A 25959-nucleotide genomic window follows, 5' to 3' on the forward strand; every position below is an offset into this window, starting at 1 on the left:
TAGCCACAGTACTTGGCAGAAGCTGCCAGGTACAGAGCAGGGGCTCAAAACAGCAGCTCCACGGTGAAAGCTTTTTCTACAGTGTCTTGCAGGGTCAATAAACTTTCTGTTGCTGAAAGATATGAACCCTGAGGAGGTAGAAAGCCATCCTGTGCACGCAAGTCACTTGGTACTGAGACACTGAGTAATCTCCTAGCAGTAGAACACAGCATAGTACGGCCAGTTCAGTGACAAAGGACTTTCAGAGAGCTCAAAAGACACCAGTCTTGCACTAAATGCGGCTAAGAAAAGCTAAAGTTACATGGCTTCAGAAACACCCAGAAGTGAAACAACTTCCGTTTCAAGCTGCTTCCTCTGGCATGTTAGAACTGCTTCATCAAAACCAAGTGTTACTGGATTTAAATAAGAGGGCATTGAGAACAGTTTCTATAAAATTACTAAGTGCAAAATAAAAATGAAATTAGCTGGGCCTACTAGTACAGGCCTGTGATTTCAGCTACTTCAGAGGCTGAGGTAACAGGCTAATGAGTTAAGGCCTTTGTTATAGAAAAGGTCCAAAACCAGCTTGCTTCAAACTTTTTTGAAAGGGTCACCAAGATGGGTCAGTGCAAAGGTAAAGGTACTTGCTACACAAGTCTAATGTATGCTGGGACCCACATGGTAGAGACAATCTTTTGATCCCCCACACACTGTGGCATACACACACACACACACACACACACACACACACACACACACACACACACACACAGTTGAAAGGGGTTCCATAGTACACAACTTGCCATGAAGCACCAGAGTCAACCTCCAAGATAGACAGACAGATATAAAGTTGTGTGTGTGTGTGTGTGTGTGTGTGTGTGTGTGTGTGTGTGTGTGTGTGTGTGTGTTCATGTTCCCTAGTATCACACACACACAAAAGAAGTAAAATTTGAAGAAATTTTTCGGTAACCAAAAAAAAAATCACAATTTACTAACTTTGGCAAGAAATGCTCTTCAGGGTGTGGTGCTTCAGGCCAGGTAACTCAAGAGAGATGGAGAGAGATGGAGAGGTGCCAACAGTCCACTGTCACTACCAAGCCAGCCTTGCCCTTCCAAATCTCTGACCTGGACCACCTGGCAAGGTTCCAGGAAACAGATTTCACTCATCAGCAACTTATGTATTGCTCATTGCTGACGTGTAGACAAGAACAGCCAACACTAGAGTGCCTGGAAGGAAATGCAATTTCCTTAGTGTGGTGGTCTGAGTGAGAATGGCCCCCCATCTGATCACATTTGAATGCCTGGTCCCCAGTTGGTGAAGTGTTTAGTAACATTTAGAGGTGTGGCCTTGTAGGAACTGTGTTGCTGGGGAGGGGTTTCCAGGTTCCAAAGCCCAGGCCGTTGGGCTAGCATTCCCTTTCTCTGAGTCATGCTTGTAGATCAGATAAGAGCTCTCAGCACCAAAATGGTGTCGGACTGACAGACTCTAACCCTATGGAACCATGAGCCATAAATCAAATGCCTGCTCTTACAAGTTACTCTTCACAGCAACAGAAAGGTAACTAAGACAGAAGCTGGTACCAGGGAGTTAGGGTGACCGGCCTGACCATGGTACTTTTTAGAAAACCTTGGGACTTTGGACTGGTTGAACACTGTAAGTGGGGTTAATGAGCCATAGTAATAGGAAGCCTGGAAGACCATCCTGAAAGCAACGTAGACTAGGAAGGGCCCGTTCAAGAGCTTTAAGAGGGAAACAACATTAGTGACTGGGCTAAAGACCATTCTTGTGATATGTTTTTGCAAACAATGTGGATGCTTTTGTCTTTAATCTGAGAATCAGCCGGAGATAGCAGGAGGTGGTGGTGTGTGCCTTTTATCCCAGCCTATGGGAGCAGAAGCAGGCAGATCTCCAGGCTTCAGGTCAGCCTGGTCTACAGACCCAGGGCAGCCAGGATTACAAAGAGAGGCTTTCTGTCTTGGAAAAACAACAACAACAACAATCAGCCCGAAACTAAATTAGAATGGGGGAGGGGGATTTAATCTAATAAACTCTGTTGTATAGTTGTTAGTAATCACTCTTATGTGTTATCTACAATGAAAAAGAACAAGTGTGGAAAAAAGAAAGCACAAAATACAGAGTTTAAGGAGAAAAGAAATAGCACCAAATTTAATAATGGAGCCCAGGCTTGTTCTAACAGAGAGGAGGAGAAATGGAATAAAAGGAGTGGTGTCCTTAGGATGAGATTCTACTCAGCTGACCCTTGTGAGAAGAACAGGGCTAAAGAATGATCTGTTCCTAAAAAGCAACAAGTCAAGGCTTATGCCAATGTAATTCAAGTCAGGCCAAGTTCCATCCCAGCTGGCAGCCTAATACAGCTCTTCAGCCCAGTCGTTCTGACTTCAGAGTCTTGTTGAAGAATACAGGAATGAAGGAGGTATGGAATCTTCCTCCTCCCTTAAGGAAAGTCACTGAAACCAGACTCGTTGAAGGTCAGTCTCTGCATGGGGAAGTCCGAAAGGCTACTGAGTGTGGCTGAACTGTGTTGGAGATGCCAAGATGTTAAAGCTCCCAACGTTACGGGACGTCTACCAAGGAGAGCTACAAACAGCATGGAACCAGTTCATCAGGGAGATGGTTTGCAATCCGCAGAGCTGGAAGGAAAGCCACCTCAGTCTTTGACATTGGACACAGAGCTAAAGGACTGGGAGTTTGCCCTGCTGGATTAAGGCCTTGCTGTGGTCTAGTATTTCCTCACTGTGCTCCCTCTCCTGCCTTTTGGAATGTTCATGTATTTTCTGTGCCATTGTATGCTGCAAGTATGTGATTTGTTTTTTTTTTTTAATTTTGATTTTACAAGGGGTTAAAATCAGGAGTCTCAGAAGACTTTGAACTTTTAAACTGTTGAAACTGTGAGACTATGGGGACTTTTGAAGTTGGACTAAATAAATACACTTTTCACTGTGATATAGCCACAAGCCTACAGGGGTCCAAGAAATGGAATGTGATGTTTTGAATGATCCCTACAGCATCACGTATTTGAATATTTGTCCCCAGTTAGTGTAACTGTTTGGGAAAGATTAGGGAGGAATGACCTTATTGGAAGAGGTGTGTCGCCAGTTTTAAGGTTTCAAAACCCAAGCCATTTCCAGTCAGCGATCTCTCCTGCTTCTGTGATCACTATCTCTCCTCTCTCTAATGCCATGCCTGCCAGGATGCCTGACATCTCCCTGCCATGATGGGGACAGACTCTTAACCCTCAAGAAACACGAACCTCATTTCTCTTCCAAGGAAGTCGCCTTTGTCATGTGTCTCTTTATAGCAACAGAGAAGTAACTAAGACGCTAATCCAGGTAAAAAACAAAGGTGTAAGTAAGCCTGCCTCCAACAGAGCAGACATTGAACATCACATCTGATGCTGGCAACCACTGCCTCAGAGCACAAACACCCATTCCCCACTGTGTCTTATCTGGGATTAGACAGGAAGGAGGCTGTGAGGAAGCCAGGCCAGTACTGTCCAAGCACAGCACAGGGAATTTCCATGGAGGTTCTAAAGGTACAGGCACACATGGCAACGTCTTAGAAAATAAAAACACTTCTCAGGTTAACCGTGGGCCTTGGTGATGGTTCAGTGGGAATTCATGTGCCACCAAGCTGATGGCCCCAGTTCAATCCCAGAGATAATGAACTTCCCAGTTCTCTGATGATTTATTCCCAACCCCACCCCATATGTATGTACACTGTGGCATCCAACCAAACTAATTTAGCTTTTTTTGTTTGTTTTTGTTTTTTTGAGACAGGGTTTCTCTGTGTAGCCCTGGCTATCCTGGAACTCACTCTACAGACCATGCTGGCCTCAAACTCATAAAAGTCTGCCTGTCTTCTTCCCACCCCCCACCCCCCATCCCCCACCCCCACCCCCGGCCAGTGCTAGAATTAAAGGCATGAGCTACCACACCTCAGCAAATTTCTCATTTAAAAAGAAAAGGACTACCTCCATTAAGAACAAAAACCTGGGGGCTGGAAAGATGGCTCAGTGGTTAAGAGCACTGCCTGCCTTTCCAGAGGTCCTGAGTTCAATTCCCAGCAACCACATGGTGGCTCACAACCATCTGTAATGGGATCTAATGCCCTCTTCGGGTGTGTCTGAAGACAGCTACAGTGTACTCACATACATAAAATAAATAAATAAACAAATAAACCTTTAAGGGAAAAAAAAAGAAAAAAGCTTACCAAAAAAGGAGAAACGTTTTGAGTATGATTTTACCAAGCATTAGTAGTACATGTACCTTGACATGTACTTACCAGTCAAGTGCACGTGTACTAAAACAAGATACAAAACACATCGAGGGAACATCACAATTTTCTTTAAGCCAATTATGAAGTGTTACAAGTAATGAGATGACAGAATATTTTCAGAAAGCTCAGGGAAGATGCAGTCTTCAGTAAAGAGAGGTTCAGGTTCAAATCTATGGCTGAGTTTGTGGGCACTGCTCTTAGGCGACACCCACCACCCCAGGACACCTAGTGCCAGGTGTGGCCATTCACAGGTACCAGTTTACACACACATGCACACAATAGTCAAGGTACGCAAATCACATTCAAAGTCAATAGGTGAAAAGCCACAGAGAAAGAGGAGGAACAAAGGAGGGCGGGGCCAGACATGCCACTGCTGTATGGCCAGCTGCTGGGTTGCCAAGAGGCTGAATGGCCGCTGGTTGAAACAATTCTGCAGCTTTAGGACTGAGAGGATGCTCAGCACCACAGTTTTACATTAAGAGTTCCCCGGAGGGCTGCCCCTGACATTTACCTGTATCCAGGCGCTTTCCCGGGGACTCCTCCTCCACTTCGGAGTCTCCACATGTGCTCCTCGACCTTTTCCTTGGCTGCAGTAGAGTCTCCAACCTCGGAAGGACTACAGACAAAAAGGTTTTGGTCCCTAGCTGAGGAGAAGTTGGCTGGGTTTCAGTGTTCTTGGCAGACTTTGGGGGGCTTACACTTTTCGATTTGCAGAAGAGAACAGAAGTGCGTCTGTTTACATCGCTTGATGGCTCCGCCACTGCGGAGGCCGCCGCCGCCGGCACATCGCCACTACTGGCGAGGGTGGGCTCTGGAGGGTGTCCGCTTACCAGTGCGCTCTGAGTGCAAGTGCTATGTGATTCATTATCAAATGTGACTCTTTTGAATAGCTTACTCTGCTCGGGGTTGAGTTCTACTGGTTTGAGGGTTGGTGGTTCTGAATTAGTCTCCGGGTCTGAAGGAAGAGGTAATGCATCTGATGGTTCAAGTTTAGGGGGAGATTTATCTCCTGAAAAAATTATAAATAAAGTGATTTTGAAAACTGAAGATTATAAAATCTATTATAAAACTTATATAAATGTGAAGTCCACCAAAACACTAATTCAATTAAGGAAACAGCATCACACACAATGGTCTGCTCTCGTGTGCAGCCCGGGGCCTCAGGTAACACTGTGTGTTTCCCTAACAAGAGATTTCGGGCCTGGTGTCCTACGCCCAGGTGCACAAGTTACTTTCTGGAAAAAACTGTGAAAGAGCATTTAACACACAGCAATATTAAAACTCTTATCTAAGTTCAGGACAATCTCTGCATCAGTATGTACTTACCTTGAGGAAACAGTCACAGAACTCAGGGAGCCATAAAGGTTCCACAGTAGCTTATGCTGCAGCACAAAGTGACGAAGAGAAAGAAAACAAACACTGAACTGCCGAACCAGGGCTTCTAAGCCAAAGTCAAAGCCAAAGTCTGGGGGTGGTAAGTGGCTGGAGAGGACTCTAACGGAGGTAGGCTCATCTTCGCTCCCTTAGAATACACAGACCAGCGAGTTGCCCACTCTACCCTCATATCTTTAAAAATAAAAAAGACCCCCAAACTTATTTCAACCTCTTCAGGAAGTTTAGGTATTTACAAATCACCAACACGGGAGCTGAAGAGCTGGCTCAGTGGTTAAGAGCACGCGCTGCTCCTGCAAGGGACAGAGGTTCGGTTCCCAGCACCCACGTAGCAGTCAACAACTCTCTCTAACTCCAGCTCTAACCAATCCAACACCCTCTTCTGGTCTCTGTGGCACAAGGCATGTGCACTGGGCACACTTGCAGAGGCAAAACACTCATACAGTAAAATAAAATAAAAATAAAAATAAAACCAATATGACCTGACATCTTAATCACTAAACGCAAGCCCAGGGAGAAATATCTTCCTGTCTCCACACACAAAGGGCTCACAACAGAAGAGCAGTGAAACCCACTGTGTAAGGTTAGGCCCCCCGGTTAAACTGCTAAGGATTCTTTCAGAAATTCTCACTACAGGACATGTGGTAGGAAACTTAAGAGATCCATTTCAACATTCCAAAGTAGCATGCACGTGTTACCACTAGGTATAGTTTCTACTTTATTCAAAGTACAAATCTCCCACAAAACATTTACACTGTGTCACAATACTTTACATTCAAAAGTCACTGTGAAAATAAAAGGCTACTCAGGGTCACTTGATTAACTCACAACAAAGGCTCTATGCCAAGACTGGTCTCCTTGTCCTCCCCCTACCAGCAACACAAAGCTGAGGGACACCAGACTGGAGACAGCCACTCCAGCACGTCAGTGGCTCGGGGCTAACTGTGTGCCTATGGAGCCTGTAAGAAACAACCCCACCACAGTGGTGACACAGCCTCAACAAACAGCCTGTTTAAGAGGGCTGTGGTTGAAAAGCTTTACCCAAGAGTTAAGGACTGCACAAACTCCTGCTACAGGAACCAAAACTCTGTACTTGAAGATTAAACTTCCAATGAAGTGGAAATGCTCAATCTTGAATCACTTACATGTTCAATATGAAACTCTTCCTGCCCGCTTGGGTTAGGTTCATTAACAGCTTCAGAAGGACAGTATGATTTGCAAGGCACACAGGGACACTGAGAAGATGGGATTAGGAGCAGTGCTGAGCCATGCATGGCATTCTTGGTACATAAACATGAAAACAGAAGCCACTGGCTGCTGTGTCAGGCTGGTAGATAAGCTGGGGTGGGTGAGTGGCCACTTTCTGGCTCACTTACACTGAAGTCTCCAGTCTGCCTCCTACCTCCTCTTCCTTCATGGGTCTGTACCTTTTAACTGAGTCCACGCAGCTTATCCTGACTGAGGCTTCCAAAATGTCCAATCCAGTCCCTCTGGCCTCTTCAAGGCCAAGGCTAATTAATGGGCAGCCCCAAGCAGTACAAGACCACCAGAGAACAGCACCAGAAGCCTCCTACCCAGGGCTCCAGACACTGTAGCTCTCCCATCTTTCCACAGCCTAGAGGTACCAAAGACCCATTTTGTGCCTCCTGCTTAACTTCCAGATTCAGTCACTACTGCTAAGACAAGTGAACATGCCTGTCCCTCCCCACAAGGCCTCCACCACACTCCATTCCCTGCACCCACTGTCTAATCCAAAGCTGCTTATCCACGAGGGACTGCATAGCCAGGCCACTCATCTATGGTCCCCTCTACACTCAAGCCATGTATCCTCCCTGCTTTGTAGCAACCTGAGGAGAAGCCCTGGGTCTCAACCACCACCAGAGTTCACTGTCATACTCCTAGGTGTTACAGAAACAAGCACACTGGATACATAAGGCTATACAGGTCAAGTGAAGCATCGCCTCCAGTAACCTTATGGTTACATGGACCACAACTGGGGGTGTTCCTTAGTCTCCTCACCACAGTGAGCCCTAGCAACCCCTGAGGCAGTCAGGCTCCTTATGAGTGAACTCTCACTCTAGCACACTGGGCAGTGCCAGGGCTGCAGCTAACACTCCATCAGGTCCCTCCCTCAGGCAGAAAGAACTCTTACTGGCAGTTAAAATACAAACGTAAAACATTTTTATTTTCAGGGGTTGGGGATTTGGCTCAGTGGTAGAGCGCTTGCCTAGCAAGCGCAAGGCCCTGGGTTCAGTCCCCAGCTCCGGGAAAAAAAGAATAGAAAAAAAAACATTTTGATTTTCAAAACCTCACTGTCTGCTAACAACTGAACATTACTTGTAAACCGTGTTCTGTTAACTTCCAGAACCAGTGCCACACAACTTGAAAATGAGTAAGAATAGCAGTACTCAAAACTCCCCAACTCAACTTACAACCCAGAGCAGAGAGGGAAAGCTGCCCATCCTCTTTCACATGCGGACCACAGACTTCACTCAGACCAGCTATGCTGTTTGACCATGACGCTCTACACAAAGCCAATTGAATGCTTCCACCAAAGCCACTGACAACTCTGGATACCACAGCAGAATGTGTAGACACATTTAACAGCTAGGAACGGCACCAACCCCTGCCAGCAATCTACTCCTGCTTCCCTCTCCAGCCAGCCCTGAAGGAGCAGTCGCCACTCATTCAGTGGAGTTTAACATGGGGTGCACAGAGCAGGAACAGTAACTGGCAGTGCGGATCTGGCCCAGAGTCTTCCACACCCCACAACCTACATAGACTCTGGGCTCCCCAAAGCTCCTAGTTAAAAATGAATGAATAAAAAGGTCTAAGAGCTCAAGTTTGTCCCACAGGTTTATCATGGCCCTATTTCATGTGTCCCTTAGACTTCAACTGACTGAATTCTTCAACCTTAAGTTCAGCATGGAAGGCCTCCTAACAGCCTTCCCGTTGCACAAGAAAGCCAGGGCATGTCCACTGTCCAAGAGAATAAGACCTATTTTGTTCCTCAGACATTAGCCTTTGGGATGTTCCTTCTAATGCAAACACCCTAAATGTTACAATACAAAAATGTTATTTAATTACAGTTTTTAGTGAAATTGCTTATTTTATATTGATAAGCCTTCCTAGTGTGAAAAAAAAATCTATGATCATTCTCAAAAACAAAACAAAACAAAACAAACAAACAAACAAACAAAAAACAATTATTTTTAATTGGTCATAAGGTCTCAGGGCCCTAGCTGGTCTGGCACTTGCTCTATAGATCAGGCTGGCCTGTAAGTTCATAGAGCTCTACCTGCCTCTGCCTCTGCCTCTGCCTCTGCCTCTGCCTCTGCCTCTGCCCCTGCCCCTGCCTCTGCCTCTGCCTCTGCCTCTGAGATGTATGACTGCACCCAACCAAAACACCCTCTTGGGGAAGAATATGCTGAATTACGTAATGTCTTGAGTTCGGGGTTCTGTCCCAACATGCATATAGCAATTTTCACAGTTCTGCTTCTGTTGTTTACAGCAGAATTTAAGTTCTCCCCCACTGCCTGTCTGGAATTCAATCTCTTTAAGAGGCCCTAAATTCCACCCCACAGCTCTGCCTCAGAACAAACCATCAGGCTATTTCCTTCTCCATTTATCTTTCCTCTCAGCTAAAAGGAAAATGCTCCTTTCCTGCATTTTAAACACTGGCCAATAGCAATTCTGCTTCAGGAAACACCTATTGCTTCCTTTAAAGGGGCCACAGCAGTACACAACACCAGATCTGGTCTTCCAATAGCACTGCTCTTCCTCAGCCCTGTAAAACCAGACTGGTGAGGGAACTTGGGGGGTTGGGGAGGTGGGGAGGGGATTCTGCACACCTGCACACAGCTGTGAGAAAAGAGGTTTCTCTATCAAGAGCAATAATATCAAACTGCAATATCCATGAGCTGTCCTGCCTAAACCTTCTCCCCAGCTGACTCTTCACAAGAAACAGCGCACAGACTCACTCACTGGGTGGCTGGACCAAGGGTCCGACTCTAGCAGTGGGAAGAGGAGCCTGCAAGGGCTCCATGGGAAGCAGGCAATGGCACTACAGGGAATCACCACAGAATGCAAACAATAACAGTACCCTGGATGCATGTTTGTCAAAGGTCCCATCAATAAAAGTTCCTTAAAGAAAGCATAGAGCCCCCAACAGAGGCAGAAAATAGCCATGTGCACATCATTTGGCTTCTAGAAAATGAGGGGAAAATGTGTCACACACTGAAGAATAAAACCTCTACTGTGTGGACCACACAAACCTGTTCCCTAATGGCAAGGCAAAGGGTGTTTGTGGATTTACAAGTGGACACACTGGAAGGGTGTAAGGCCCGGAGAACTCAGTAGTGTTAGCCCTAGCTTCTGCTGGTTGCCTAGCATAACCACATGAAAGAAGCAACCAGAGAAGGATGAAGTGGGCTAGAAGATTGTCACCAGCTATTAAAATAAGACTAAATTTAACATGGCACAAGCATGACTGAGACCATGTCATTCTGAGGATATCTACTAACAGTCAGCATACAGACCAAATGCAAACCACAGCTACATCTGCCTTGTGCTAATGTTTTCATATTCTTATTTGGATGGGGCAGAAAAAATACCCAGGAAGATACTAAGTCAAACTGCTAACAGCAGTGGCAGAAGCAGTTTTATTTTCCTTTCCATTTCATGGAACTGGAATGTGGTGACGGTAAGGCAAGTGGATTATAGGGTGCTATGCTTCTCTAAACGTGCCACCACACAATGACCTGCTTATCAGGTGTAGAGCCCACTGGGCAGACAGCCTCTTCTGTACTCCTCCCTTCCTCTCCACCCTAACATCTCAGCTATCCAGCTCTTCCCAGATGCCACTTGCTGCTGCCAGAGTAAGACCATGTCCACTGCTGTGGTGACCCACAGGAAGGGCCTGAAGCGGAGAGTCGGGAGAGGCCTGTGCTCAGAAGCACGTCAGTCCCCTCCAGCCAGGGCCGGGCTCCACTCTAGCAAGAATCATTCCTTTCAAAAAGCTGGCATAGGGCTGGAGAGATGGCTCAGTGGTTAAGAGCACCCGACTGCTCTTCCAGAGGTCATGAGTTCAATTCCCAGCAACCACATGGTGGCTCACAACCATCTGTAAAGAGATCCGATGCCCTCTTCTGGTGTATCTGAAGACAGCTACAGTGTACTTATATATAATAAATAAATAAATCTTTAAAAAAAAAGCTGGCATAAGGCAGCAGGGGCAAAGGGGTAGAGGTGCTCACGAGGCCTCATCGCCTTGGCTTGATACCCAGATGTTGTAAGATGCCAGGAAAACCAACTCCAACTAGTCCTCTGACCTACACACACAAAGTAAAAACAATTTCAGGGGATCTAACCATCTAATACTCTGCCTCAATTTAGAAAATACAACTAAGAATTTCTTATTCCCTCCATAGAAGCCACCTTCAATCCAGCATCAGCTCTATAAACTATCCCTTGTAAAGTCTTTCAGGCTCAAGTTAAAAAGAAAACCTAGGAGGACTATCCAGTGACCAAGAGTTCTGTGACCTTCAAAACTTACAAGTTCACGATTGATTACTACAGAGCATCATCTAAGCCTGTCAGGAGACACCCATGTCCATGAGGTACGGCCCTCCCACCCCATCATGCTTACCTTCCTCCCCTGTGTCTGGCGCCAGTGGAGCAGCATCGTCTTCAAAGCCTCCTGTGCCTGCCCCTATGGATGGGGTCTGGCTGTGCTGCTGGCTCAGCTTGTTTCGGAGAAGAGCAATCTCTTTTTTGAGCAGCTTTGCCCGTTTACTCCGTGAGCCGCTGGACTTCATGGAGCAGGTCAGGTCCAACTTGTCCAGTAGTTCTCTCAGCTGCTCCTCCAAGCTCATGTGGGCCCTGTTGGCTGGGTCCAGCAACCTGTCCACTGAACCAAAGAACAGACATCATCAGCCACCCGACTCTCGGGCTCCTCTAAGAATAACACACTGATCCCAAGTATTCTTTAAAGCCTGCCCATGGCCATAGCACAAGCTTCACCATTTCTTTTTTGTTTGTTTGGTTGGTTTTTGTTTTGTTTCATTTCACCATTTGATGCCATATATAGTCCCCTCTACCCTGATTCTGAACACATGACAAGGCTGGCGCTAGAAAAAAGGCACTCCTTCAGTTAGTGTGACACAAAGGACTAACGTGGCCACAGCAGAGGACATGCAGAAAGCGTGTGTGGCCTCTCCTGGAAGAGGCTCCCACACAGTCCTGCTGTGTAAAACGTGAGGGGCGCGAAGACCACCAGAAATGTGTGAGACAGCCAACAGGAGCTGCAGGGTACTACGCCCACATCAACAGCAGGCGCCCAGTCCGCGGGTTTCCCCAAATTCTAAGAACACTGACTACAGAACTTAGTAAAACAGCCAAAGAAATTCTTTAATCTTGCAAAGATAAAACCAAAGACCAGCAGGGGCAACAGAGAGACATACACAGCATAAAGGAGACCTGCCCAGACCTGGCAGCTGACCAGTGAGAACCCGAACTGCCCTGTCTGAAGAACAGCACTGACCAGCACTAGACACGAGCAAACCCTGCCCGGCTGGCTACCTCAGGGCTCATAGTCACACTATTTCTAACAAAATCTAAAAGTTAACGCCTCAAATGAGTTCCGGTAAACAAAATTCCTTTAATCTGAAGTACCGAAAATAAAAAATAATCTTAACACCCCTCCCCTCAAAACTTTCCAATGCTGGTTTCCTTTTGCTCTGTTCTTCGCTTGCTGAGATAGGATCTCACAGGCTGGCCTCACTAGTGACTCTCCTTCCTCAACCACTGAGTGCTAGGCCTGCACACCCTGCTTGTCCGCTTCTTTTGGATTTGTATGTGCTTGGCTTAGGGAGTGGCCCTGTTGGGAGGTACAGCCTTGTCGGAGTAGGTGTGGCCTTGTGAGTGTAGGCTCGCTGCCTGGGAGCCAGTATTCCGTCAGCAGCCTCCAGAGGAAGATGGAGAACCCTCAGCTCCTCTTGCACCATGTCTGCCTGTTGCCATGCTCCCACCTTGATGATAATGGACTGAACCTCGAAACCCGTAAGCCAGCCCCAATTATATAAGAGCGGTCTTGGTCATGGTGTCTGTTCACAGCAGTGAACCGTAAGACATTGGTCCAGGGACTGGGGCACTGCTGTGACAGGAGTGACCATGTTTTCATGTGGAAGAATGTACATTTGGGGGACTTTGAATTTGGAAAGCCATAATGTTTTAAGTAGGGCTTAAGGGATATTCTAGTAGGAATATGGAAGACTTTGTTGCTGTGAGTGATTTGAACTGTGTAGACCTGGCCCAAGAGGTTTCAGTGGAGAAGAATTTCAGTTGTGGCCTAGAGACTGGTTTTGTAGTTTGGTGAAGAATATGGCTGCTTTTTGCCCTTGCCTGAAGAGTCTGCCTGAGGCTAAGGTGAAGAGACTCAGAATAATTGCATTTACAAAGGACGTCTCGGAAACACCCATCACAGACTTTCTTCTCCGGTTAAAATTCAAGAGTGTTTTGAATAAGCATACCAAGGTTAGAAAGGAAATCAGGAAGTGAGCTAAAACCTATATTCAAAGATAATAAATTGAATTAAGGGAGTGGCAGAACCTTGGGGCAAGATCCCACTCAGCTAAATTTAGGTCCAGACAAGGTAGAACAAGCCTTTGACCCCCCTCCCCAGGCAAAGGCAAGCAGATCTCTAAATTCAAGGCCAGCCTAGGAGCAAGTTGTAGGTGAAGAAAAGCGTAAATCCAGGCCTGGTGTTACACACCTTTAATCCCAGGAGCCAGGCATGCCGATCTCTGAGTTCAAGGTCAATCTACTGAGCAAGAACCGAGACAGCCGAGCTAGGGTGGAAAACAGGAAGCTGGTGACAGTGTTATAGAAGGGGACCATATTCCAGCTCCTGCAAGCAGCAGAATTTGGCAGCTTTAGTCATGTGTCTCTGGCTTTTTGGTCAAGAGAAAACAGACTACTGGGACAATTGATGCTAGTTAACTGGAGCTAAAAAATTAGTGGTGATTAAGAAGAGACCAGCAGGGCTGAAGAGTTGGCTCAGGGGTCAGAGGTCCTGAGTTCAATTCCGGAAACCACGTGGTGGCTCGCAACCATCTATAACAGGGACCAATACTCTGTTCTTGTGTGTCTGAAGAGAGCTATACTGTACTCATTAAAAAAATTAGACCATCACTGAGATGAAATCTTCTGGGAGTTTTTTCTGAGAACACAAAGAAGCTGTATTCCATACTTATTAATGTGTAAGAGTCACCCGGGTGGCACTGGTTTTGAAGGTAGGAAGGGTCATGAAAAGCAGCTGAGGCTGGGCACTGTGGCCATGGTGAAGGTACAGCCTCAGGTGTAGTTGATGGCCCAGGACTGAAAAGGTCATGCAAAGGAGGCTTGGCACCATGAAGAGAGCCTGTGAGAGGTTATTGGTAAGGCCTAGCTGCAGCAGAAGTCCCCAGTGTATTGAAGATGCCAGTACCATGGGATGATCACCAAGTACAGTAGTGGTAGGTCCTCTGAGTTCAGAGGGCTACAGAGGGCAGAGCTGGAGACATGACACCAGCCCTTTGAAGGAGCCCAGAGGATCGTAAGTGGATCCCAGAAGCTAAATCAAGAAGCTATAAAACAGAGGTGGCCTTGGAGACTCTGCTGGGGAAAGCTGCTAACAGGGAATGGGGCCAGCCCAGAAGAAAGACATTGCTGCAGTCAACAAGGATGGCAAAGGGGGTGGGTGATCTGAAGATCACTTTGACAGACATGGAGATGCAAACTTTGCCCCGCTGGTTCCTGTCCTGCTTTGGAGATTAGCTAAACAACTGAATGAATCTCTGAAGAGACTTTGAACTTAGAACATTGTTGAGACCACGACTTTGAAATTGGACTAAATGTAATTTGCATTATGTTATGTTTAGGTATGGCCTCTCACAGACTTGTCTGAACAAGCCTCTGGGGGCCAGGGAGTGGAATGTGATGGTTTGTATAGGCAAGGCTCAGGAGTGGCACTGCTAGGAGGTGTGGTCTTGTTGGAGTAGGCGTGGCTCCTAGCTGCCTGGGAGCCAGTATTCTACTAGCAGCCTACAGAGGAAGATGTAGAATTCTTAGCTTCTTCTGCACCGTGTGCCTGTCTGGATACTGCCATGTTCCCTTCTTGATGATAATGGACTGAACCTTGAACCTGTAAGCCAGCCCCAATTAAATGTTGCTTGTAGGGGAATGTCAGGGGGAGGTGGGAAGGAGTGGGTCGGTGGGTGAGGGAGCACCCTCATAGAAGTAGGAGGATGAAGGGGGATGGGATAGGGGGTTTCTGGAGGGGTTTCTGTTCACAGCAGTAAACCCTAAGACAAGCATCTTCATTAGAGCAGGCTCAAAACAGTGGCAGAGGTACCCAGAGCTCATCCTACTCAATCACTGAGGAAGAAATCAATTTGTGCTTTTCATTATTACTTTCCCCTTTGGCAAAGTTAGTTTCCTGGAAGTATCAACTTTGAGGCCTCCAGGCCCTGTCCATCCACAGAGCATGAGAATCAGAAGCTATGGGGTCGAAGACTCCCAGAGGTCATTGACTCCTCTGCTTCTAAGGGCACCCAATACCATTCAGAGCAGTCATAGCCACATCAGCTAAGACTGGAGCACTACCCTTGCCTCCCACACAGGCTGAAGAAAGAACAGGATGTACATGAAGGACTGAGAGTCACTCTAATCCTGGGCGCAATCAGGCTCGTCTCCTGCTGGGGGGACATCTCAGCACAAGATGGCTCCCACTAACCAGTTGCACTGGACCTGTATCTAGGGTTGCACAAATCTCTCACCTGTCTCTCACCTGTATGTGTGCAATGCATCTATTTTTCCAAACAAGGTCTCATGTAACACAGGCTAGCCTTAATTCACTATGTAGCCAATATGACCTTTAAATCCTAATCTTTGTATCAACATACCCAGTTTATGCTGTGCTGACACTGAACCCTTTGTGCATGAAAAGAAACTACTAAACCACACTCTGGCCTGCTTGTGTTTTCTTTCTAATTATACTTTTTGGATCAATTTTGGTTTTTAGGCAGGGTCTCGGAGTGTAACTCACAGTAGCCTGGAAATCACTACAGTCTAGACTGGCCTTGAATTTGCGGCAAATGTCCTGTTTTAGCTTCCTGAGTGTGGCACTACATCCTATCTTGAAAAAAAGAATTCTATCTATCCTGTATGCCCTGCAGAAGCGCGAGTACTAAAGAGACAGTTTCTCTGGGGAGTGAGGGAGCCTTTGAGGGCCCTGACGTCACTAAGTCACAAATATAACCAATGGGAAAGCAAAGGCAGAGTCAGAGCTGGCTGACCATCCAGGAGAAGGAAAAGCACTGGATAAACCTAAGTCAGTACAGTTCCACCATGTCCTGGGCAGTCAAAACAGGAACACAGGATCTTAGGTAAATACAAGCAAACTTCATGCACCTACAAAATAAAGATTAAGGGGCAAAACCTTCACAAGAACTGCTTGAAGGCCAGACATGGCGGTGCACATGTAACCACAGCGCTCAGGAGGCAGGAGCAGGTGACTTCTGTCAATCCCAAGGCTGCCCATCAAGACCTTATCTCCAAAATCAGCACCGTACTTGGAGGAAATTAATGAACAGCACAACAGCATGTGCCTGGTGGGGTCCAGAGTACAAGCTCACCCTGAAGGGCTAGGAGGGTTAGGCCATGTCCTAAAAACAGGCTAAGGCTGAGCCCTCTGAGGACCTGAAAGCATCCCAGAGAGAGGATCAGAGGCACAGCCAATTTTAGTTCCTGCTTTTATTTCTCAGCTGAAATATGATGACTAATGGCTGCCTTCTCACTGCAAGACCTCCTCAGAAGCAAGGCTAGTCCCTTTGGGGATGAATGCTCAACTATGGTGTCTTCACGGCCTTCACCACCTAGACCCCTGCTTCTTGCAGTAAGTGTGTGAAAATGTGGCAAGGCCCATGTGAGATGTGCTGCATATACGGTGCACATGCACCTCAGGAGCACGCGTGCTGCCTGCATGCTGGAGTCTTAATAAGTACAGTCTGAGAGAAAAAGCATCCGCTGTCCTCCTGGATGCAGTGCCGGGTTCTTACCCTCTTCCCAGGAGAAGGGCCGCCGAGGGGCTGCGATGGGTCGCTCAGGCAGGTGCATTCCCGAGGCCTCTTCCAGGCCGATGCTATCCACCTCACGCCGGGCCTGCCTCAAGACAACACCTCCCTGATCTCGCAGCCTCACTGCAGCTCTATAAAACACGGTGTCCTTGGCATTGTACTTCATGCAGTTATCTACAATGAGATTAAAATCCTCCTCAAACGCATGGAGGTTTTTATACCCTTGAGCTTCTAGCCGTTTCCTCATTGTAGCAAAGTCCATGGGATGTTTAATGTGATCCAAATAATCTGGTACCTAATTTTAGGAAGGAAAATAAACATTTACAAACCAAAGAAAAAAAATCAAAACTTATTTCATGCTTTCTATAGTCAATCACACCTGAGACATACAACTCCGCCCCGCCCTCCCATCAACTCTAGGCAATACAAACTAAGCCCAGTCACTGCAGGGACCCTCCCAACCTACTTCCTTGAACTAAAAGTACAACAGATGGGGAACCAGCAGGGTTCTCTTTACCAATAGCTAATTTTTGAGTAGAAATTCTCAGTGCCTTACAAAGAGGCACAATCTTTTATAATTAAACTACTATCCACTAAAATTCATTAAATATTAAATAATAATGAGAATTAAGGAAGCAGGTAACCTGCTCTCCCTAGTCCCGTGCTTCCTAACCAAGCAGCAGTATGGATCCAACCACATGAAAAAGAACAGAGTCACAGCAGCACGCACCTCCTTGAGACTCACGGGCTGGGCAAAGATCTTTGCAGGGTCCTTCTCCTGTAGCTGCTCCAGGACTGAGCGTAGCAGCACAGTCAGAGGTGTCAACCGGAGCTCCATAGCCATCTGCTCCACCTTCACCTGGCAACAACAGCATAGACTATCTCTAGAGGAGTGTAGGGACAGCTCTCTTAGAGACAGATCGTGCACCTCCACATACTGCACAATCACAGAAGCGACACTCCAACCATCAGCACAGAGCAGCCTACGTGAACGCTACCACCCTACCACAAGGCAGCCTTCTCTCTGCAAGGACAAGTATTCTCCTTTAAGACATTGAGGCAGTGGCTACCCAAAAAGAACACAGAGGTACCACAGGACCAACTATAAGGTAGGGATATGCTGTAGGGAGGGGACAGCACACAGAATCAGCAGGTACACAGGGGCCAGCAGCAAGATGTCCATCTAGAGAGAGCCAGCCCTGAAGGTGGCAGCTCCCGAGGGCCCCACACACTCACCTGCTCCCGTTTGAGTTTCTCCCGCTTGCGCAGCAGCTCGATCAGCAGGCGGGCACGCTCTAGGTCATGCCGTAGCCGCTGCCAGTACTTCAGCTTCTCTTTGGCAGCTTTCATCTCTTCATCATTTTCTCTCTGAGAAAATTAAATGAAACTTTCCATCAGTCAAAGCCAGAAGTTCCTGCCAGGGGTCTAACAAGCTCATACAACAAGTGAGACTAAAAGGGTAACAGGACCTGGGACCCAGTGACAAGGAACAGGAAGGTCTAATGGGACCACGGCACAAGGGGTCTTGGTTTGACTCCAGGAGGTAGGAATGGAGGGAGTATTAGAAAGGAGATGTACAAAAGGTACAAACCTAAGCAATCCTTACTGGCAGCGGAATATTACACAGGCTCAGTTCGGGGCTCGGCAGGTAAGTGTAGGGATCACTTCTAACTAACCCCATAGACTAGCATGGGCACTGTAGTTGCCAGTCACAGCTGCCTTCTCAGGTGACAGAGCAGTACACCAGATAGCACCTCTCCTAACTTGGTCAGCATCTTGCACCAGCCCCTCTCTACCCTAACCATCAAAATGTGCAAAAAGTACAGCACTGGGAAGTCAAGCGACACAGACAGTAGCAGAAAAGCAGTGGGGCTCTGCCTGGTCACATGGGATGTGAATCCTTGAGAAGCTCAGAGTTCTAAGCAGGATTAAGAAGACAGAAACCCCGGGCTGGAGAGATGGCTCAGCGGCTAAGAGCAACGACTGCTCTTCCAAAGGTCCTAAGTTCAATTCCCAGCAACCCCACATGGTGGCTTGCAACATCTGTAAAGAGATCCGGGGTTGGGGATTTAGCTCAGTGGTAGAGCGCTTGCCTAGGAAGCGCAAGGCCCTGGGTTCGGTCCCCAGCTCCGAAAAAAAGAACCAAAAAAAAAAAAAAAAAAAAAAGAGATCCAATGCCCTCTTCTGGTGTATCTGAAGACAGCTACAGTGTACTTATATATAATAAATGAATAAATTTAAAAAAAAAAAGAAGACGACGACAGACTCCTGATGGAGCCACTCAAGGCTGAAATGTCCAAAGGGTACTCTTACTACCTCACAAATGTACAGGGGACAAGAGCCAATGCCACAGGGATAGCACATGTCCCTCGATAGCAACCAAGGACACCAAACAAGACCAGAGCCCTATCTACAAAGGACCAGGTTTTCCAGCCACTTCCTAAGAAATTCAACATGCCACATCCTCTCAGTAATCCATGCATCTTATTTAAACCAAGTTCCCCAGAGCTCTGCTCTCCCAACCCAGATATCACTCTTTCCTGCCACCCCATAGTGAGCCTGTCCAAGACCCGGGTCCTCATCCAACACAATAGTCATCATCCAAAGCTATATCCCCACTCTCTATTCTGTGTTAAAGACATGGGATGACCTCCTTGCAGTAACAGTGTCCTGTCCCTATGGTAAAGGGATGGAGAATAGCCTACCCAAAAGTTTCTGCACTACTGGACAGTAATAGCCACATCTGTCAACCACGAGCAAAGTGCTGACAGCCAGCTGTAGAACACAGACATGAGACCCTTCTCTCTCTGGACAGCTTTGCCTCTCACAGCCCAATGACACCACAGCAGAGATTCTGCAACCCAAGCTACCAGCACACTGGTCAAGGATGGAGGATCTCAGGGAAAAGTGTCACCGACCAAAAACTCTGTCGACAGCCACTCTTCATGGTTGAAAATGACAGCACAGAATGGGTATGGCATGATCTGTCTCAATGCACATACTTCAGCACCCACAGTAATGTACGCTGTACCTGATATTACCGACAATTCTTAAGCATTTAGTTGGGGTTGATGACAGTATCATCTCATATAGGCCAAGTAAGTAAATACAAGGAAAGGGAGGTTCAGAAACCAACCACCACCAGGTGTGTCCATGTACACCTTTAATTTCAACTCTTAGGAGGCAGAGACTGAGTTCTATGAGTTCAAGGCCAGCATATATAGCAAGCTCCAGGTCAACCCGGTCTCAAAAATAAACAAAGAAAAAAGAAACTAATACCCTAACATCTGGACAACTTCCTATCTGCTACTTAGAAACAGACTTGGTTACTCACAGAGAACCCCCATGAAGCAAAAGAAATCTCCCGATTGCCAATAGATCTGAGCTTGAGTATTTAGGGATAGGCAAAACTCGGTGGTTTGCTCGTGGCCTGGTTTTAATCTTTATAAGGTCATGGGGTAACTGGGCCACTGTCTGTACTCCAACATGCCTCAGGCTCATGAAGACAGGACCCTGTACACCAATCTACACCAACCATCCCATCTATGAACCAGCTTTCCCAGTACGATCCTGAAGCAGTCTACTTTGGTACATAGCAACCAATGCTGGGAGTCTTCCAGGAGAGACTTCTGAGAAGAGGAAGCTCACGCCCAAGAAGAGCACAAGCATTCAGTGTTTCCACTCCTAACACAGGTCACGATCTAGTGCTGGGATAAAGGAGGACGGCAGAAACCCAGCCCTGTGACAAGGACCAGTCCAGCAGTGAGGCCAAGGGCCCCTGTACTGGGAGAACTGGTCAGCGTATCTGTGAAGCACACAGCAGATCGGCAGCAGTGGCTCCCATACACTTCAACCATGACCCTAAGGGCAGCTAGGCTCAGCCATGTCAGACCCAAGACTTCCAGAATTCTATGAATAAATGGGTACAAGTAGAGGCCCAGAGCTAGAGGGAAAGGAAAACAGGAAATTAAAAAAAAAAAAAAAAAAAAAAAACCAAAACAGGATGAATGGGGGCTTGCACCTGACAAACTGTTGGACCAAATCTAAGGAGCCACACCAACCCACCTCCTACTATACCTCAGCAGAGGGCACAAGCAACATGCCTGCTTTCCTACCAGAGTAGGGCCTACGGAGTCACCGCACAGCTGGGAAGCTTCTAGCCACCACAGTGAAAGACTCCCCACAACACCAACGTCAGTGATGTCCTCTCATAGCAGCTCATCCTGTCCCACCATCCCTATGCCTCATCCATCCTCCACAAGGTTAGTCACAGTAGAGAAATCGCACAGCCTTTTTCCAAAGCTGGGCTGAGCAGAGACAGCTAAAGTCAAAGGTAAGTCAAATTCTAACATTCAGTATTTCTAGTCTATAGATCCAGGCTGAGACGGAGCATACACGATGTCAAAGGCAAGGCTCAGGGCCATTACATCAAGCCTTACTAAGACAATGTGGGTATAGTTTACAACTTCCAATTTCATGTCCTGCCTGGTCCAACACAGCAGAGCAGACCTCTCTGCCATGGACAAAGCCTTCTACTTCCCTTCTGGTAATTCTAGAATGACCCAGCCCAGAACACCACAGAGCTTGCATCCTCACAATTCGGTGCTCCCTCTCTCTGACGGCCTCAATGTCCTGTGCAAAGGCCTGCCCTTTGACAGGGATGACCATCAGGGGGCCAGCCTTGTTTCCTTCCCTTATCACCTCCTTCCTATCTTCCTTCCTGTAGCCTCTTCTTCCTCCCAGATCCACCTCTCTAGGGAAGCTACCCACAGGGACACTGGCATCCCATGCCCTTTGTTCTATGCTCCTATGTATGCAGAGGAGAAGAAGCCAACAGCTGAAGGCCCCACCACTATACTAACGGCATTCCATTCTGATAATCTACCAAAACACTCTTCCTCAGCGGTTCACTAGGACTCTCCTCTAGCCCAAGACAATACCTGTGGTCTGGATTCTCCACTTTTCTCTCCACATCTTCTCTTCCCAACACTGCCACCATCACATAAGCATCGTTCCTACCAGTGCCCAGGGTTACCAAACACCTCCCCCACTTAATGACCAATATCCCTAAGACTCTCTTGCCCTAAAACCTTTTTCTCCTCTGGTACAAAGGAGAGTCCCTCTTTCCCAGGACAAGCCATCTCATGGTAGGGCTGGGCGCCAAGAGTTAAGGGCGGTATTGAGAACAGCAGCCTCTCACAGTATGTTGACGTAAAGAACATGGTTGATCCACTCAACAACTAAAACAGCCTCTACTGTTCTAGGCACTTCAAAGCCTGGTTATACCATGACACTCCTCAGATGGGCTGCTTCAGATACCCTATCTGGTGGTTTGTACATGCTTGGCCCAGGGAGTGGCACTGTTAGGAGGTGTGTCCTTTCTTTAGAAGGAGTATGTCACTGTGGGGGTGAGCTTTGAGATCCTCCTCTTAGCTGCCTAGAAGACAGCAGTCTTCTCCTAACTGCCTTTGGATCAAGACGTAGAACTCTTGGTTCCTTCAACAGCACTCTGTCTGCCTGGATGCTGCCATGCTTCCCGCCAGGATGATAATGGACTGAACCTCGTCCATTGAGCAATACTTGGTAACTTCCAGATATAAGTGTCTAATCCACACAAGAGGGCTCCAGAACCACTACACATCTGACAGACAGGATACAGGATGAGAGCCCTGAGCTCATCCCACAACTGTGCCTGTGACAGCCATACCTGTGACAGCCACAGGGACGCAACAGGATTCTACAGTTGTAAACTTCCGATAACCTTGGTTGATATGTTACAAATGAAATGATCAGCTCCTCCCACTGGAACCAGCAGAAACCACCAGATGTGTTTCTCGGGCAATGTGTAGAGAACTGCATAGGCCTCATCAGGTCTCCTGTCTTGACTATGCATGTGGCTCAAGCTGAACTAGGTTCTCTTCGCACTCCCTTTTCCCTGGGCTGAAGGAGGCACAACTCAACCCTGGAGCCACAGCAAACCTTGGGCAAATAGGAGCCACCTGAATAATCTGCAGCTTAGTAGTTCAAGGCTCAGGGGTCAGGGGTCGGGGTCAGCACATCCAGCCTGAAGGGGCAGCCTGTGTTTGGAGGCACGTGACACCGAAAGGCAGATGAGCATGTACACATACCTGCTGCGTGTTTCTCTGGGACTGCAGGCTGGACTGGAGCCGCCGCAGCAGGGGAGCACCATTCCTAGACAGCCTTTTGAGTAACCAGTAGCTGTGGGCTCGCTCCACAAACTGCTTCTTCCGCTGAATGGCCACCTGATTCGCAATCCTATTTAATCTAAAACATGGAAAAACTGAGAGTTTAGCTTTGAAAAGCACATTAAAAAGTGTTTGCATTTAGAAAACTAGACAGGACAATGTTACCTTCAATAACACTGCAGTTCTCTCCTGAGCCTGTCCCTGGTACTATAGAAACAGTTCATAACCTTCAACTAACTAAAGATTTCATCCACCAAAACAGTCATCAGGTCAAACATCTAAAAGAAACAGCTTAACAAACTGCTCCTGTGTGACGTCCTATCTACACACACAGCAACCACTATTGATCACTGTCAGCTGAGATGCTGATGGCTGGACTCTGAGGTCACAGCCTGCTCTCACCAGGTGGCACCACCAGCCCTGGTCACACTGAACCTTGAAGAAACTCCAGAAACAGAGTGGCTCACCCACTCACTTAGGTTGGGAACAGTCTGCTCTTAGTAAATGACAACCATCTGAGAAACTTCGTCCTTTGTGGACTAGCAGCACCAAGCTGTAAAAACCTCTGAGAAATTCTGGGCTGCTTTACACCACAGCCGCAGAAAAAGAGCTCAGTGTGCCTCACAAAGATACTGAAAGACAAACTCCACCAAACCCCACAATTTCAAAAGAATGAAACTCCAAAAGGCTACAAGAAGGTGTTCCTTCATTGTACCACACATCAAAATTTCAGAACAGGCTCTAAAATTTTCGAAGTTCAGTTTTTTCGTTTTTTCTTGCTTTAAAAAAAAAAAAAAGAAGAAGAAGAAGAATGCAAACCTAAATTCCACAGAACAATCAAAACACACCAGCACAGGTAGAAGGCCCAGCTCTGCCAAGGCCGGCTTGCCCGTGAGAATGCTTCACACAGTGAGGCTGTCAAGCCTCCTGGCTGAGCTCCACTAAATGGTGCACTGCTCTAGGTGGCTCTGCCTGTTCAGTGTGGGTGGGTCAGACACCAAGTCCACGAAGCATCATCTCTAATGACAAACCCACCAAAGGACACCCAGATGGAGACAGGAAACCAGGCTACAGCAGACAGTGATCAAGACCCACAGGAAGCTACATCAGCAGGTCAGGAGGCCTGGCTACTTCACTAGTACTGCTTGTGTTTTCAGAGGTGTGACATCTGGGCAGTAAACTACACACATCCCAACAACATGCGAACAAATGTTTAACACTACACTCGTGGTTATTTTAATGTTTGCAGGAAGCAGTACAGAGATACAAGAATTTTGGCTGGTTTTGGTTGATTTTCAAGACAGGGTTCTCTGTGTAATAATGGAGCCATGGCTGTCCCGGAACTAGCTTTATAGGCCAGGCTAGCCATGAGCTCAGAGTTCTGCCTCTGCCTCCCAGGTGCTGAGATAAACCATGTGCACCACCATACCCAGCCAGATACAAGAATTTTTTAACAATTTAAAAATCCAAAGAAATAATGGTTAGCAATTTGCTTTAATTAAGATACCAATTTCATATTAGCCCCACCCCCTTCTCCAGTGCAAGAACTTGGGAAGTTGTGAATAGCTTGCAAGTTGTAAACAAGACTTATATAAAAATAATTTCCATGTATTCTACAGGATGTACCCAAACGTTACATGCAGACCCTGACTCACCCCGTGAGCAACCTCACACCTCGGAGAAAGGTGGACAACAGGCACTACAATACTGTAGCTCCCCAAAAACAGACCAGTCAAGAGCAAGCATGTCCAACCAGTGCACCCCACACTCATCAACACTCAAGCCAACTACCAACTAACTCAGAGAAAACAGGCCAAACCATACCACTGACAGGCAACCAACACAAGGCAGACCCACCCACAGCATACAGGAACCTGGAAGTGGACAAGACCAAAATGAACCTCTAGAAGGAAGCAGGCACTTACCCTAGCCTGCCCCAGATCCCTGGAGTGACAGGTGCCAGCAGGAAGACCAAAAGCCGGCAGCTCCCTGTGCTCTGGCTTCCTATTTCACCACATCATTTCCACTTCCCACACATGCTCCCACCACCATGCATGCCACTGCCCGGATAGGATTCAGCCACACAGTAAGTTGATGTGAAGCCCAATCTTGTGCTCTCTGCTCCCCAAATTGTGAGCTCAAAAAAACTTCTTTATAAACTATCCAACCTTGTCTATTTAGCTTTTATAACTAAAATCTGGTACAGGCATTATATCAAAGGCACAAATACACCAAGATTACTAGAGGAAAAGTCCATGAAGCAAACCTAACACAAGCCAGAACACTCATAGGAAGGGACTGTGCAGGGGCTGCCACAAGCAAGGGCTCACTGGACACAGACTAATTACAATCACTCCATTGTACCTTATTAACCACACGTCTGTCTTGTGAATCTTTTAATATCATAGTCTATTTAAAAATTTTAAATGCTGGCGAGAGTACACTCAAAAACCTCAAGCATTCCTAAACACAGCTACTAAACAAAACAAAAACACAGGAGGAAAACTAACTGGACCGTTATGCTGAGAGGTGTGAAGAGATGCGTACAGAGTGAGGGTGGCAAGTGACGTACACTGCCCGCCATTCCAGTCTTTACAGGCCTAGGTCTAAGGTGGAAGTCACTGCTTACAGCTAACTTGGTAACTTGATACATACACTGCCACACAAAGTCACTTTTATACCGTCTACATAGGGCAGGATTTCCAGCAGCTCCGTCAGTAAGAACAAACCAGGAAGAAAGCGGGGCAGGCCGCACACACAGCACTTCCGAGTCTGAGGCAGAAAGATGGTGAGGTTGAGGCCACTTGAGCTGCACAGAGAGACCATCTCAAAAGGAAAGGAAAGAACAGCAAGAAACATTGGGCTACCTCGTCCCCTTCTAATACTAGTATCCATCCATGGAAATCCTAACTAGTCTTTTTTAAAAACAAGTGACTCGGTTGTGATTTAAATATTACTTATTATTAAGAAT

General features: G+C 47.0%; 1 protein-coding gene across 8 annotated transcripts in view; it reads right to left on the reverse strand.

Moving 5' to 3' along the window:
- Brd1 (bromodomain containing 1) overlaps nucleotides 1-25959 on the reverse strand; it is a 47866-nt gene that overhangs the window by 9391 nt on the left and 12516 nt on the right. For 2 of the 8 annotated variants that reach the window (XR_015624122.1, XM_087557514.1), the window contains exons 3-9: nucleotides 22911-23067; nucleotides 18019-18150; nucleotides 17513-17641; nucleotides 16765-17077; nucleotides 11316-11576; nucleotides 4975-5285; nucleotides 4788-4892 (exon numbers count right to left, since the gene is read on the reverse strand). Coding sequence is in view for 7 of the 8 variants with exons in the window: in XM_087557514.1 (XP_087413640.1) it covers nucleotides 4788-4892; nucleotides 4975-5285; nucleotides 11316-11576; nucleotides 16765-17077; nucleotides 17513-17641; nucleotides 18019-18150; nucleotides 22911-23067 (1408 nt within the window). In the remaining variant the exon portion in view is untranslated. Of the gene's footprint in view, nucleotides 1-4787; nucleotides 5286-11315; nucleotides 11577-16764; nucleotides 17078-17512; nucleotides 17642-18018; nucleotides 18151-22910; nucleotides 23068-25959 lie in introns of all 8 variants that reach the window. The other 6 variants (XM_087557512.1, XM_087557515.1, NM_001108103.3 and 3 more) reach the window with 3 other exon arrangements.

Source organism: Rattus norvegicus, chromosome 7 (genome assembly GCF_021556685.1).
Source record: "Rattus norvegicus strain SHRSP/BbbUtx chromosome 7, alternate assembly SHRSP_T2T, whole genome shotgun sequence".
In the NCBI taxonomy this organism is placed as follows: Eukaryota; Metazoa; Chordata; class Mammalia; order Rodentia; family Muridae; genus Rattus; species Rattus norvegicus.